This window comes from Myxocyprinus asiaticus, chromosome 20 (genome assembly GCF_019703515.2).
Source record: "Myxocyprinus asiaticus isolate MX2 ecotype Aquarium Trade chromosome 20, UBuf_Myxa_2, whole genome shotgun sequence".
NCBI classification, from domain to species: Eukaryota; Metazoa; Chordata; class Actinopteri; order Cypriniformes; family Catostomidae; genus Myxocyprinus; species Myxocyprinus asiaticus.
In genome coordinates this window covers 32,175,782-32,190,111 of record NC_059363.1, presented here as the reverse complement: position 1 = coordinate 32,190,111, position 14,330 = coordinate 32,175,782, and the positions used below count along the sequence as shown (strand labels likewise).

The 14,330-nt window shown below is 40.6% G+C and overlaps 1 protein-coding gene and 1 non-coding gene across 2 annotated transcripts in view; both read right to left on the bottom strand.

The window, feature by feature from the left end:
- LOC127411296 (bifunctional glutamate/proline--tRNA ligase-like) overlaps positions 1 to 14,330 on the bottom strand; it is a 55,560-nt gene that overhangs the window by 662 nt on the left and 40,568 nt on the right. The window contains exons 20-33 of the mRNA XM_051646770.1: positions 14,027 to 14,269; positions 13,710 to 13,940; positions 6,588 to 6,862; positions 5,560 to 5,611; positions 5,202 to 5,411; positions 3,807 to 3,879; positions 3,629 to 3,708; positions 3,435 to 3,536; positions 3,191 to 3,346; positions 2,821 to 3,018; positions 2,427 to 2,600; positions 1,609 to 1,769; positions 1,368 to 1,446; positions 1,229 to 1,293 (exon numbers count right to left, since the gene is read on the bottom strand). Coding sequence (XP_051502730.1) covers positions 1,229 to 1,293; positions 1,368 to 1,446; positions 1,609 to 1,769; positions 2,427 to 2,600; positions 2,821 to 3,018; positions 3,191 to 3,346; positions 3,435 to 3,536; positions 3,629 to 3,708; positions 3,807 to 3,879; positions 5,202 to 5,411; positions 5,560 to 5,611; positions 6,588 to 6,862; positions 13,710 to 13,940; positions 14,027 to 14,269 — 2,099 coding nt within the window. The remainder of the gene's footprint in view (positions 1 to 1,228; positions 1,294 to 1,367; positions 1,447 to 1,608; positions 1,770 to 2,426; positions 2,601 to 2,820; positions 3,019 to 3,190; positions 3,347 to 3,434; positions 3,537 to 3,628; positions 3,709 to 3,806; positions 3,880 to 5,201; positions 5,412 to 5,559; positions 5,612 to 6,587; positions 6,863 to 13,709; positions 13,941 to 14,026; positions 14,270 to 14,330) is intronic.
- Positions 5,702 to 5,835, bottom strand: LOC127411603 (small nucleolar RNA SNORA47). The gene has a single exon (XR_007892315.1). It is a non-coding gene; the product is annotated as a small nucleolar RNA SNORA47 (small nucleolar RNA).

Below are 14,330 nucleotides of genomic sequence, written 5' to 3'. Positions count from 1 at the left end.
TGTGTAAGGCTATGTAAACACCTTACATCATGTTTTTCTATCAGGGAAAGATGATAAACTGTTTAAGCAAAAAACAAATCAGATGTTTGCATCTAAACACCTTTACTGTCGTTCTGGCAGCTTAGCCAATGTGCACGTTATGCTTTTGCCTGTTTATGTTTTGATGTCAAACCCAAAGAAAAACCTGATTATTTTCATATCTAATGTAAACACAATCTTACTGTGTAGTTATCAGTGCACTGTTGTGCATATAAACAAACTCCCTTTTTCACCCAATTTATTGAAACAGTTCCGAAGTCTGTTGGCAGGTTTGCTACTGAGGTTAAAATCAGAGAGGTCACTTAAATATTTCTGTTGGTATATGTCCATTTCTGAGTCATGACACAAGGAATGGGCATGACACTGGCCAACTTTCAATTTTTTTTTGGGAACTTCATGGCCAATTAATGTTTAAATACTGATACATTTCTTATACATATTCACAACTAGAGGTCAACCGATAGTGGATTTTGCCGATACGATAACAGGTGGTGGAAAAGGCTGATGACCGATTAATTGGCCAATAGTTAAAAAAATTGTCTTAGTCTTTACTTACTATGATGTGCACAGACAGATGCTACAAGACTCCAAAATGAATAAAATACCAGATGCAGTTTATTGTGCAACCAAAATCCCAATAATAAAAAGAAAACAATTCAGATTTGGTACATAACAAGGGACTTTTAACTATTAACAAGCTGGAAACACTCAAGGGACTCTTATTTTGAAATGATAGAGACTTGGCTCCATTACTATGCTCTTTATTAAAGCATTTACAAAATTAAACTTTTTAGCCTATATATTTCACCAGATGAGGTTTAATGAGGAATAAGGTTTATTATTATTCACAAGATATCCAGTTGGAGACACGAAAAAATGTAATAAAATAAAAAACTAAAAATCGCAATTATCGTCATAGATTTTTGCCGATAACCGATAGTTCCAAAAAGCAACTATTAGCACCGATTAATCGGTAAAACTGATATATCGGTCTACCTCCATTCACAACACCATCAAAATATTGAATATACTATAAAAATATAACTATGTATTGCCCCGCCCTCAATGTTACCCATGTCTGGAATCAACTTTTCTTTGAATAGCTGTAAAATGTATTGTACTGTGCTAATTAACTGGTCATCACATGAACAACAACATGAAAGCTTAGAGAAATTGACTCATTTCTTACTTGGCTGTTGTCTTCTTTATCCAGTCCTCACACTCAATGCCACCACAGAAGGGAATTTGTACAATCTGTGAGAAATTACAGAAGTCAGTCAATCAGAATAGCACATTTCTGAGTTTCTAGCTCCATGCGGTTTCCTTACCCTTTCCTGGTCCAGATCTTTCTGGAATTGCTCCATCGTATCTGCCACAACCATGTGTTTGTTCAAATCATCAGAAGCACTGAAACAAGTAGGAAAATTATAAATGATTCTTCCAATGTAGTGAAACCAGGTGAGGAACTGAAACATTTCTCATGTAACCAAGATTCTTTTGGACACTAATATCTAACATGTTTATTTGAACCAATAATTCCATCCTCTAGCAGCAGGTGCATATTTATACCGCTTGAAGAGGTTATTCTGGATCTCTTCCAGAAGGTTTTTGATTTTCTTCTCTGTTTCAGCCTCTGGCAGAATGATTTTCTCTCCTGTGTCTCTCCTTACTGCCACACACTGGCCCTGCTTTAAGTCCTTTGGCCCAACCTCCAACCTTATGGGCACACCCTGCATTCATAAAGGAAGGACAAAGAATCATACCTGAAATTCAGGATAAGTTCACCCACAAATAAAAATTCTCTCATGATTTACTCATCCTCCTGGCATCCCAGATGTGTATGACGTTCGTTCTTCAGCAGAACACAAATTCATATTTTTAGAAGAATATTTCAGCTCGGTAAGTCCATACAATGCAAGTGAATGGGTGCCAACATTTTGAAGCTCCAAAATCCACATAGAGGGAGCATATAAGTAATTCATATGGCTCCAGTGGTAAAAATACACGATTTGATAGGTGTGGGTGAGAAACAGATCAATATTTGGGTCATTTAAAAAAAAAAAAAAAAATTCTAACCCACATCTATCATATCGCTTCAGAAGATATGGATTTAACCACCAGAGTTGTCTGTAGTACTTTTGTTGCCTTTATGTGGATTTTGGAGCTTCAAAATTGTGGCACCCATTCACTTAGACTGTATGAACCTACAGAGCTGAAATATTCTTCTAAAACTCTTCGTTTGTGTTCTGAAGAAGAAAGTCATACACATCTGGGATGACATCAGGGTGAGTAAACGATGAGAGAATTTACATTTTTGGGTGAACTAACCCTTTTAAGCCATGAAGCATACAATGTAAAGATTGCACTTATATAGAGAATCTTCATACCTTCAGCTCCCAATGGTTGAACTTCCAGCCGGGTGAGTAGTTATCACGCAGGTCAGCCTTCACTCTGATATCGGCCCTCTGCAGTCTGGAAAGATATTTGGAGCACTGGGCCAATAGAAGATCTTTCTCTGCTTCAGGCAAAGAGGCTGTGATGCCACAAGGAATGATGATCACCTATGAAAAAGTGTGTTAATATTTTCACATTTATTTTTTTAAGCAAAAAAACTTAGTGCTTTCAAGGTGTACATTTTATCAATTTGCATTCCCGGGGAATTAAACCCATGACCCTTGGTGTTGCTAGAGTTGCTGTAGCACCAGATGAGCTACAGGAGAAATCTGCAATGCTATGATCCTTTATAAATGAAAAAAAAGGGAGGGATGGCTTTTAGCCTACCTGTAGACATGCTACTCTGGGGGGCAGCACCAGGCCCATGTTGTCTCCATGAACCATTGTCAGGACTCCAATGGTTCGGGTAGTGATGCCCCAAGAGTTCTGGAAGGCAAGCTGCTTCTCACCTGGTTTCTTGGGGTCTTCAAAGACAATCTCAAACATTCTGGAGAAGTTCTGGCCCAGGTGATGAGACGTGGCACCCTGAGGGAGTGACAAGGAGTGTCAAGTTCCAGTTGTACTGTCTCTGAAGACAATTAATACATGTGTAAATGGGGTCCAAAATATTCTGTTACCTGATACCAAATTGCATTCGTAGTGTCAATGCTAATCTGTCCTGATGTGCCTGAGAGGGTTCTTGAAACTGAAGGCTTACCTGAATAGCTCTGCCGCTGGCTGAGATGAAAGCTTCCACAGTGGTGGTGTAGTCTCCTCCAGCAAACTTCTCCTTCTCAGTTTTCCTGCCCTTGATCACAGGGATGGCCATCAGCTCCTCGTACACTCGAGCATACAGGTCCAGAATCTGCAGCACCTGCACACAAAAAGATTGCAATACAATTATTTCTGGATAAGTATGCACATTAAAAGCTATGTCGGTGGTGTGATAATCCACATCTAACCTCCTCTTCGGCTTCCTCCTTGGTAGCAAAAGCCGTGTGTCCCTCTTGCCATAGGAACTCTCTGGTCCTCAAGAAAGGCTGGGGGTGTTTGAACTCCCAACGCTGAGAAAGGAAGGGGTGGGAATAAACACTACTGATGCTTATTTTAGACATGGTCATAAAAGGGAAAGTGTATGACAAAGTCTGAAACTGACCACAACGTTGCACCACTGGTTGAGTTTGATTGGCAGGTCTCTGTGTGACTGGACCCACTTGGCATAGGCCGGGTACATGACTGAATCAACACAAGAGAAAAGTAAATACAGATAATAATGGTGATAATCTGATCTAATTATTTCAGGTGCTTTCCATGTGGCTGCTTCAGTCACTCACCTGTCTCACTAGTGGGACGCACAGCAATGGGCTCAGCCAGCTCCGTCTTTCCTGATCTTGTCACCCAAGCGACCTAGAGGGAAATTACACGGGAACAGTTCAATTCTTTAAGCTGCACTTAACACAGTCCATAATGATCCGTTTTGTTTTCCACACCCAATCTGCCCTAAATAATCCCTTTCCACCCTAAAATGAACCTGTTCTTGTCATCCATTATTATAAAATGTATATTTTCAGCTCTAAAATCTGATTGGATGACCCACAAGGGGTTGGACTTGCACTGATATACACACAGCACATCAATTAAATCAGTAGCACTTTATTTTACAGTACTGTTCTACATTTACGTACTATATAATTACAACAACTACAGTAATTACTAGGTACTAAACCTAACCCCAACTCTAAACTTAACCCATATGTAGTTACTTAATATTACTCAGTACTTTCTTGGGTAAGTACACTGTAAGTATATTGAAAGCACACGTTCTGTAAAATAAAGTGCAACCATTAACTCTTATACCAATGCAACAAATGATTATGCTGTTTGGCAACAATAAATAGCCTGCATTAGGGCTAATTAACTATTCTAATTGAATAAGAATTGTTTAGTTATTTTTCTTAATTCATTCTTTTATTGAACATTGTGTCTTTTATCCTATTGCTGTTGTCATTTAACCATGGTAAAATGACTAATGCGCTACCTGGAGTGGCTTATATTGCTTTATAATCCGAATCTAGAATTTTTCACCCTCCCTCATTTTCTTTAAAGGAATGTTCCGGGTTCAATACAAGTTAAGCTCAATCGACAGCATTTGTGGCATAATGTTTATTACCACAAAAAATAATTTCGACTCATCCCTCCTTTTCTTTAAAAAAGGTTACAGTGAGGCACTTACAATGAAAGTGAATGTGGCCAATTTTTGGAGGGTTTAAACACAGAAATGTGAAGCTTATAATTTTATAAAAGCACTTACATTAACTCTTCTGTTAAAACTTGTGTATTATTTGAGCTGTACAGTTGTTTAAATGATCATTTTCACTGTCGTTTTAGGGTTTGTTGACTTTACATAGTCATGGTAACGAAGTTGTAAAATTGGCTTTAACTTTACACAGAAATGGTTATCACACTAAAATCAGTTTTACATGCATATTGTTTATGTCTTGTGGCTATACTTCTGAAACAGTGAGTATTTTAACGTTCAAAAATTGGCCCCCATTCACTTCCACTGTAAGTGCCTCACTGTAACCCTGATTTTTGCTTTTTTTTTTTTTAAAGAAAAGGAGGGATGAGTCAAAATACATTTTTGTGGTATTCAATATATATTGCCACACATGCTGTCGATTGAGCTTAACTTGTACTACTGAACCCAGAATATTCCTTTAACTCCTCACCTCTGGTGCGAAGTCTGCAATATGTGTTTTCTCCTTCTCCAGGGCAGCCTGAGAAACAAACATGGGGAAGTAGCAGTTCTCTACACCCAGCTTCTTGATCTCCCGATCAAAGAATTCTTTGATGGCATCCCAGATAGCATAAGACCAGGGCCTCAACACGTAACAGCCACTAACATCATAGTACTCTATCATCTCGGCTTTGGTGATCACCTGACAACAAAGTAAAGCAAAAGCTATTAATCAGACATCGGTGTTAAAAAAAAAAAAAAAAAAAAAAAAAAAGGAGGCAAATTTATAGTAAAGAAGTGTGGAAAGAGCAAAAATGCAAAAGTTGCATAATAATTTTAACAAAGCATACCTGCGAATACCATTCAGCCAGGTTTTCCTCTTTCTTTGCCTCAAGGCCCAATCTACATTTCACAAAAATAAAAGTACCGTGAAATTATTACATTTTTTCAGATTTAATGGAAAATGTCCTCAAAATATACCTCAATATCAGTGAAGTATACACAAACAAAGCTAACTGTCTGAATAAATACATTCAGACAGAACTGCAGTGTTTGCGGTTTAGTCTTGGAGGACAAAACCAGTTATGGCAGTACAAAAACAACTGCAAAACTTTCTCAAGCCTCCAAATCCAAGAGTTAAAGGAATATTTAATCCAAAAATGAACATTTTATCAACATTTACTGCTGAACACAGAGATTTTTAGAAAAATCTCTCAGCTCTGTTGGTGCACTTAATGCGAGTGTATGGTGGCCAAAACTTTGAAGCTTTAAAAAGCACATAAAGGCAGTGTAAAAGTAATCCATACGACTCCAGTGTTTAAATGTTCAGAAACGATATGAAAGGAGTAGGTGGGAAATACGTCAATATTTAAGTCCTTTTTTACTATAAATTCTCTCATCCCTGCCCAGTAGGTGATGATAAGTACGAAGAATGTGAATCGGCTAAAACAAAAGACAACTGTGGAAGTGAAAGTGGAAATGTATAGTAAAACTGTACATTTTCTCACCCACACCTATCATATAACTTCTTAAAACATGTATTTAACCACTGGAGTTGTTCGGTTTACTATTATGCTGCCTTTATATGCTTTAGGGAGCTTCAAAGTTCTGGTCACCATTTACTTACATTGAATGGACCAAAAGAGCTGAGATATTCTTCTACAAATCTTCGTTTGTGTTCAGCAGAGGAAAGAAAGTCATACATATTTGGGATGGCATGAGGGTGAGTAAACGAAAAATGTAATTTTTGGCTGAATTATTCCTTTAAGATTCATGGATTTATAAATAAGACCTATCGGCACTATAAAGTCACAGTTTTGTGAACACTTAAAATTTAAGAGTACAATCTTTTGTCTTCAAATATCTTCAAGTCTCTCACCTTGTCTGCTTCTTTGGCCCCTGGCTGTCTCCTGCTCCACCGGCTCCAGATTCTTGACCTTGTTGAGGTTTCTCTCCTCCCTTCTGCTGTTTGCATCCTCCTCCACCTCCTCCCTGCTTCTCAGACTTGTTCTCTCGCTCCTTGCGGCTCTTGTCTTCTCCTCCTGTGTTTCCTGAGGCTCCTGGGCTAGTCACAGGTTTGCACTCCTCTCCAGTAAGGGCTTTGTATTGACCCTTCAGCTCAAGCAGAGTCTTTACTGCTTTATCCACTTGCTCCTAAAAATTATTAACAAAAATAAATCAAATTAAAAAAAATAACTGTTTATAAAAGGCCACATTCACAATAAAATATTTAATTCACTCAACTAACCCTTATGCCATTCCAGATGTGTTGCTTTCTTTCATCTGCTGAACTCAAAGATTTTTTAGAAGAATTTCTCAGCTCTTTTGATCCATACATTGCAATTGAATGGGTGCCAAAATTTTGAAGCTCCAAAATTCACCATAGTCAGCATAAAAATAATTCATAAGACTCCAGTGGTTAAATCAATGTCTTAAGAAGCGATATGACAGGTGTGGGTGAGAAACAGATCAACATTTAAGTTCTTTTTACTATAAATTCTCCTCCCTGCTCAGTCAATCTTTGAGTGTTTTTGGTGATTCACATTCTTTGTGCATATCGCCCCCTACTGGATAGGGAAAAGAATTTCTAGCAAAAAAGGACTTAAATATTGATCTGTTTCTCACCCACACCTATCATATCACTTCTAAAGATATGGATTAAAACACTGGAGTCATATGAATTACTTTTATGATGCTTTCATGTGAATTTTGGAGGGTCAAAATTTTGGCACCCATTCACTTGCATTGTTTGGACTTACAGAGCTGAAATATTCTTCTAAAAATCATAATTTGTGTTCTACTGAAGAAAGAAAGTCATACATATCTGGGATGACATGAGGGTGAATAAATGATGAGAGAAATGTCATTTTTGGTTGAACTATCCCTTTAACATGAGTTCTCGCGTTAGTTTGGCGGTAACAAACCTCAGTACTCAAGGGGGCGATAGAGTACCTTCAAAGGCCTGTGTCTTTAAATTAGATGCATTTTTAGGTTGGCAATATGTTGACAGTTTAAAAAACTCGCAATACCATCAATATTATCTGCAAACTGTTACTCTGCAGCAATTGACCTGAAAGAGAAAACTGATCATACAAGACTAATGCCCAAATTTCGGAATGCAACAATATTCAAAATCAAGCTTGACTAGCTAGAAGTGTTCGAATTCACCTACTTGCGAGGATGTTTAGAGCCTTAATATGCATATGACAATGTGTATGCATATGAAAGTACTAGATTAATTTTTCAGCTCTCTATTTTACTGTTCCCTTTCGAAAGGACTACGTCAGTGGTCACATGGTCTGAAGCCTGTATATCAGGGATGGGCAACTGGCGGCCCGCTGGCCATATACGGCCATCTGTATCATTGAATACGGCCTGTCGGACAAGACTGAGGATTGATTTTATTACTTTGAAAAAGGGATTATGTAAAGATTGCATTCAGTTTATGATGTTATTACAACTATTGACCAGAAGAGTTCGCATATTCTTAGCAGACCTGCTGATCACTCAAGGATTATAGCATGCAACATCTTACACTTGCTCATCATTTATTAGGTAAATTGAGCTAAATTTTACCTCAGCTTGTCAGCAGTGCGCACTATTGTTAATATACGCAGGTGCAACCCATGTCTTTTGTTTGCCTGGATACGAAATCTGTCATTAAAGATTTCAATTTGATTCGCAAATACACCATTGATCAAGTGATCAAAGAGGCGTACAGTATGAGAGATACATACACCAGAACTGCTATCCTCACAGATGTAAAGGGTAAATAAAATACAAGGGTAAAAGGCATCAAAAGTTTTTACAAAATCCGTGACAGTGCGGGAATCACCAAAGACATCTAATGCTGTTTCGCTCGTGCTTGTGAAAAACGAAAAAGTTTTTATAAGAGGGAGAAACTTTGAAGAAATGCGTGATTGAGATGCCTGACTGATTGTTGAAAAATCTTGCGAACAGAGAGAATGTTCTCTGATTTATGGGACTGTTCGGTCCGTGCGTGTATGTTGTGGTGCTGAAATGTTTTGTATTAATGCACTGAAATGTTATGTTCTTGTATCCATTATTGTTACTGATGATAATATTTAGATTTTAACTAATACCTATAAGCTGTTTTATGAGGTGGGGTTAAAAATGTTGTCTGTTCATTTGTGTGTTTGTCTGTTGCAAATGTAGACAATGCAAATGAGAAAATTTTCTTGAAAATGTAAGTCTGAAGAATATTGCTTGTAAATTGAACATGAATTTGTACATGTGAATGGCATGTTTTAGTAAAAACGCAAGTTACAAAATAATTATTACTTTTTATAAATATTGTTAAATAAAAATGTTAATGTAGGTAACAAAATCTTTAAAAGAACATTGCATTAGTTGTGCATAGATTACCCACAATAATGAGGAAATTGAGTAAAGGGGTGAACATTGTTAGAGTGCGGATTTGTAATCTGGTCCCTTGGTAGAATGGAGAAAAAATGTTGGCCTTTGCGCCCTTCAAAGTTGCCCATCCCTGTTGTATAAAATCATTCCAATTTATTAGCTGATGGCGCTTAAGTGACGCCCATAGGGAGCCATGTCACGGGCTCCATATAGGCAAAGCTTGGCACCATCTCGCCAGATTTTCTTTATTTCAGTGCACGAATTTGTCCAAGCCCATTTTGGTTACTAGCGACTCACGCCAAAGCGAGGACTATGTTCTCTCTTTTGAGTGACAACACGTGAGGAAGTGTTTGGAAATGAGCAGTTCGGGTGTGGATTCAACTGCACTGTGAAACAGGCCTGATGGCGCTTCGAGGCTGTGTCAAACCATGCAGTTTCTGAGATGAGCCATGTGAGCCTTGAGGCTTCAGATCTTATCCTAAGAAGAAAGATTGAGGATGGGCACCGGACTTTTCCTTGTGTTTTTCTCTTCCTTCGGATGCACCGTTCTCGCCGTCAAGACATGCTCCTTGATCTGGTGCGCCACGCAGGCCGCTTCCATCAGGAAACACTGATTTGGAGGTTTTTCATTGCGGGAACGATGGAAAATGTAGGCACTTGTTTTAAAAAATGCCTAATTTCTTCTAATTTGTCGTCCTAGAGAGTTCGCAAAATGTGAATGAGGCGGTCGGGGCTCGGCCCTGGCCTCTCTTTTTTTCTCTCCTGCAAACTCCCGCGTGACCGGTGCTTAGGCCGAGGACTTAAGAGGCTAAAAAAATAATAATATATTTTTCTCCAATACAGTGATTGTGAACCAATGTGCGTGGTGCTTTGTATCAAAATTAAAGAAAATCCAGCCTCTGTTCATTTCTTCCCCATGTTCACACATTCTTCCTTGTTCTAATGCTAGGGAAGATGGGTTATCTGGTGTTCTCTGCTGTAAATACATTCAGAGTGACCACTTTTTATCCTTGCCTGATTGAATTCGGCCTCTATCCCCATGGCCATGGGTCTCGGGACAGGCATAATGGAATTCAAGGTATAATAAACATGAGTGTACACGAATCAAACTCTCATAAATGTCACATGCTGTTCCCCCCGATAATAAATGCTGGGGCCATTGTGGCAAACCTGCTTACTCCCAATTTCTCCCATCTTCGCGAATTCTTCCCCGTTCTATGCTAGGGAAGATGGTTTATCTGGCATCGTCTGCTGTAAATACATTCAGAGAGTGACCCCTTTTATAACTGTCTAATGGAATTCGGCCTCTGTCCCCATGGCTAAGGGTCTTGGGACAGGATAACAGAATTCGATGTATAATAAGCTCAAGGGTTCACAAATCACACCTTCATAAACGTCACACGCTGTTCCCCCATAATAATGCTGGGGCCGTTGTGGCAAACCTGCTTACTCCAAATTTCTCCCATGTTCACACATTCTTCCCCGTTCTATGCTAGGGGAGATGGTTTATCTGGTGTCCTCTGCTGTAAAAACATTCAGAGAGTGACCCCTTTTATAATTGTCTAATTGAATTCGGCCTCTGTCCCCATGGCCAAGGGTCTTGGGACAGGCATAACAGAATTTGATGTACAATAAGCACAAGTGTTAACGAATCACACTTGCATAAATGTCACATACTGTCACCACATAATGAATGTTGGGGTCATTGTAGCAAACAGCTTGTAAAAAAAAAAAATTCCCCCAATGTTCATACACTCTTTCCCGTTCAAAACACAAGGAAAGACTATTTTTTCTGTAAACGTTCCTACTGTGAACACATTTCAGGATGACATTCATTATGCCTAAATACAATCAAGGCAAAACATTGTTAAACCCCATTTAATCAGCCACAATGATGGAGGTGCAGGGGCTTCCCTCCACTGTGCCACTGATTGCAAGGCAAGCCAAGAGTGCCATCTCGTGGTTACTTGTTGTGCTACAATAAAGAATCATGCATTAATTCCTCTGCCTGTCTGACGGCTTGGCAGCACTTACAAGATGTTCCGAAGTGGGTAATCTGAACATGAGAGAATGCATTTTCTTTTTTTTTTTTTTTTTTTACAGCAAAATGTCACAAGAGCAGCCGGAGGACTGGTTTGTGACAATAGATTTGAAGGATGCTTATTTTCACATTCAAATTATGCTAAGGCACAGGTGTTTTCTCAGGTTCACTTTAAGGGCCAAAGTGTACCAATTTTGTGTCCTTTTCGGACTTGCATTAGCAACTCGTACATTCACAAAATGCATGGATGCAGCACTGATGCTTTGAGGCATCAGGGCATCCGCATTTTGAAATATTTCAATGAATGGTTGGTGTTAGCTCACTCAGAGAGTTTAGCTGCCCAACACTGAGCTGTCGCTCTCAGTCACTTAAGCAGTCTAGGGGTGCGAGTCAACCTAGGCAAGAGCATCTTGTTGCCGAGGAAACAGACTCTGTTTCTAGGGGTGGAGCTAGATTCATGGACAATGCAGGCGTGCTGGTCTCCAGCTCACATTGTCATTACGCCAGTGTCTAGCAATGTTCAAGTGGGACACGTTCTCCCTACAAGAACATTTCACATGATGTTGGGGTTTATGTTCACGGCTTCGGCTATCATTCCCCTGGGCATGTTGCATGTGAGACCTTTTCAGTGCTGGATGAACTCCATAAAGGGACTGCAACCACTGAAGCATGCGTTTCGTCCCATCAGGGTGATGCATGGGTGCTACCAAGCTCGGTTACCATGGAACCGGGTTCGCTTTCTGTGGATGGGCATTCCATTGGAACAGGTGTGTTGCCGCAAAGTGATGACTACAGACGCCTCCTCTGTGGGTCAGATCGCTCTTTATAAAAAAAACATCCAGCTCAGTGAGTATGGATGGGTCAGCGGCTGAAACTGTCTGGAGATGTTAGCGGTGCTGTTGGCATTGAGGTTCTTCCTGAATTTTGGGGCAGTTATGTCCTCATCTGGTCGGACAACAGGATGGTGGTGTCTTATATCAACCGTCAGGGAGGGGTGCGCTCTCGTGCCATGTTCAAGCTTACACGTTGCATTCTTCTGTGGGCACAGAACAATGTGCTGTCTCTACGAGCTGCACGTTTACAGAGCCGGTTGAATTTGGGGGCGGATCTCTTGTCCAGACAGGTTCTGAATGGACATGTTGTCTCAGGCGCAGGGCAGCATTTGGCACCCCTGGCCTGAGTTATGGAAATTGTGGGTTTGGCCCCTCGACGGGGCCCTCTTTTAAATGATGGCTTATCCACTGATGTGGTTGATACCATCTTATATGCTAGATCTCCATCAACAAGAAGGTTATATACATTTATATACCTCTTGGTACGCGGCGTGGAGTGAAGATCCAGTCCACTGCCCAGTTGGTTCAGTGCTGATTTTTTGCAGGAGCGTTTTGGGGCCGGGGTTACCCCAGCAATGCTAGAAGTTTACGTGGCCGCTACTGCAGCTGAGCATGTGCTGGTGAATGGAGTTTCTGTTGAAAGACATTCTCTTGTCCCTCGTTTTATGCAAGGAGCACGAAGGCTTAGACCTTTTTGTCCCATCTGTGTTCCATTTATGGGATTTATCTATGGTATTATAGTTGCTCTCGGCTGCACCGTTCGAGCCTTTAACATCAGTATCTGAGAAATTTCTGACTCTTAAAACGGCCCTGTTATTAACATTGGCATCGTTTAAGAGGGTTGGTGATTTGCATGCCCTTTCCATCAATCCCTTGTGTATGGATTTTAAGCCAGGGTTATCTAAGGTCCTGCTGAGACCTTGTTTGTGCTATTTGCCTAAAGTCATCTCTACTTGCTCGCAGATTGTTAATTTGCAGTCCTTTTCTCCTCCACCATTTGAGTCGGAGGAGCTTAAGGGGCTACATATGCTATGCCCAGTACGGGCTCTGCGGGATTATGTTGACTGTACAAGCCAAAGACATAAGTCGGAGCAGTTTTTTGTGCGCTTTGGTGGCCGCAACAAGGGTGTTACGGTGTCCAAGCAAAGACCGTCTCAATGGATTGTGCATGCATTTGAGTGCTTACGAGGCACGTGGTTTGCCTTCCCTCTGGGTATTCGAGCCCATTCTAAGAGGAGCATGGCATCCTCCTAGGCACTGGCTAGAGTTGCATCCTTGGAAGACATTTGTATGGCGGCAGGATGATCCTCTCCACATACTTGTGTTAGATTTAATAATTTGGATGAGAGTTTGACTCCTGCTTCCCAAGTTCTCTCTGTTGGAACAGGAGTAAGTTCATGAGGTTTATATTCCTTAGCTCGCTTGTGAGATGCTATAAGCTTGCCACACGGGCTTAGAGAGTTGGCAGCTACTGTTTTCATGGCGTGATGGTATTCATCCCAACTGCTTCATTACGCAAAGTTGAAGCTTCCTTCAAAAGGGAACATCTTGGTTAAGAACGCAACCTTGGTTCCCTGAGAGGGAAGGAGATGTTGCGTGGCTGGCCATCCTCTGTAGTTGCTGCACAGGCTAGTGACTGTTGCAGAAAATCTGGTGAGATGGCGCCAAGCATTCGCCTATATGGAGCCCGTGAAGTCTGCCCTAGAATCCTTGTTACTGCAAGTCAATTGTTAACAGAAAAGAAACAAACCTTAGCGGCCTCCTCTGCCTTGAGTCGTCTCACTTGCTCCCCCTGCTGGGTAATGTCTGCAAACAGAGCTTGAGCCTGAGGGGAGGAGCTGGACTGAGGTTGGGACTGGCTAGACTGAGTTTGGGTGGGAGCTGTGGAAGGAGGCACACCTGGTTTGTACTCCTGCCCAGTTTGCTGCTTGTACTCAGCTTTAAGATTCAGCAACTGCTTCACAGCTGCATCCACCTGATCCTGTAAAAATTGAAAGATTGCTTAAATATCAATTTCAATCAAAACATTTAAAATTTTGATCAAAATAAGATTACGCAATTAAACACCTTGGGTGACTTTTCTGTTTTCAGTTTCCTCACAAGATCTCCTTGTTGAGAGACATGCTCGTAAATAGCCAAAGGAGAGATGTCTGAGGAGCAAGACACTGCAGGGGTGGTTGTGGCAGGCTGTGCTGGAGTCGATGGAGAAGCACCAGCTGGAGGAGCTCCGGGCTTGTATTCTTGCCCCGTCACCTGCCTATATTCTTCCTTCAGAGCCAAAAGCTGTTTTACTGCTGCATCAACCTGGTCCTGAAGAAAAGCGTTTGAAAAGATGTTATCCTGATGCTTGTTCGACAAGTAAATCTCAAGT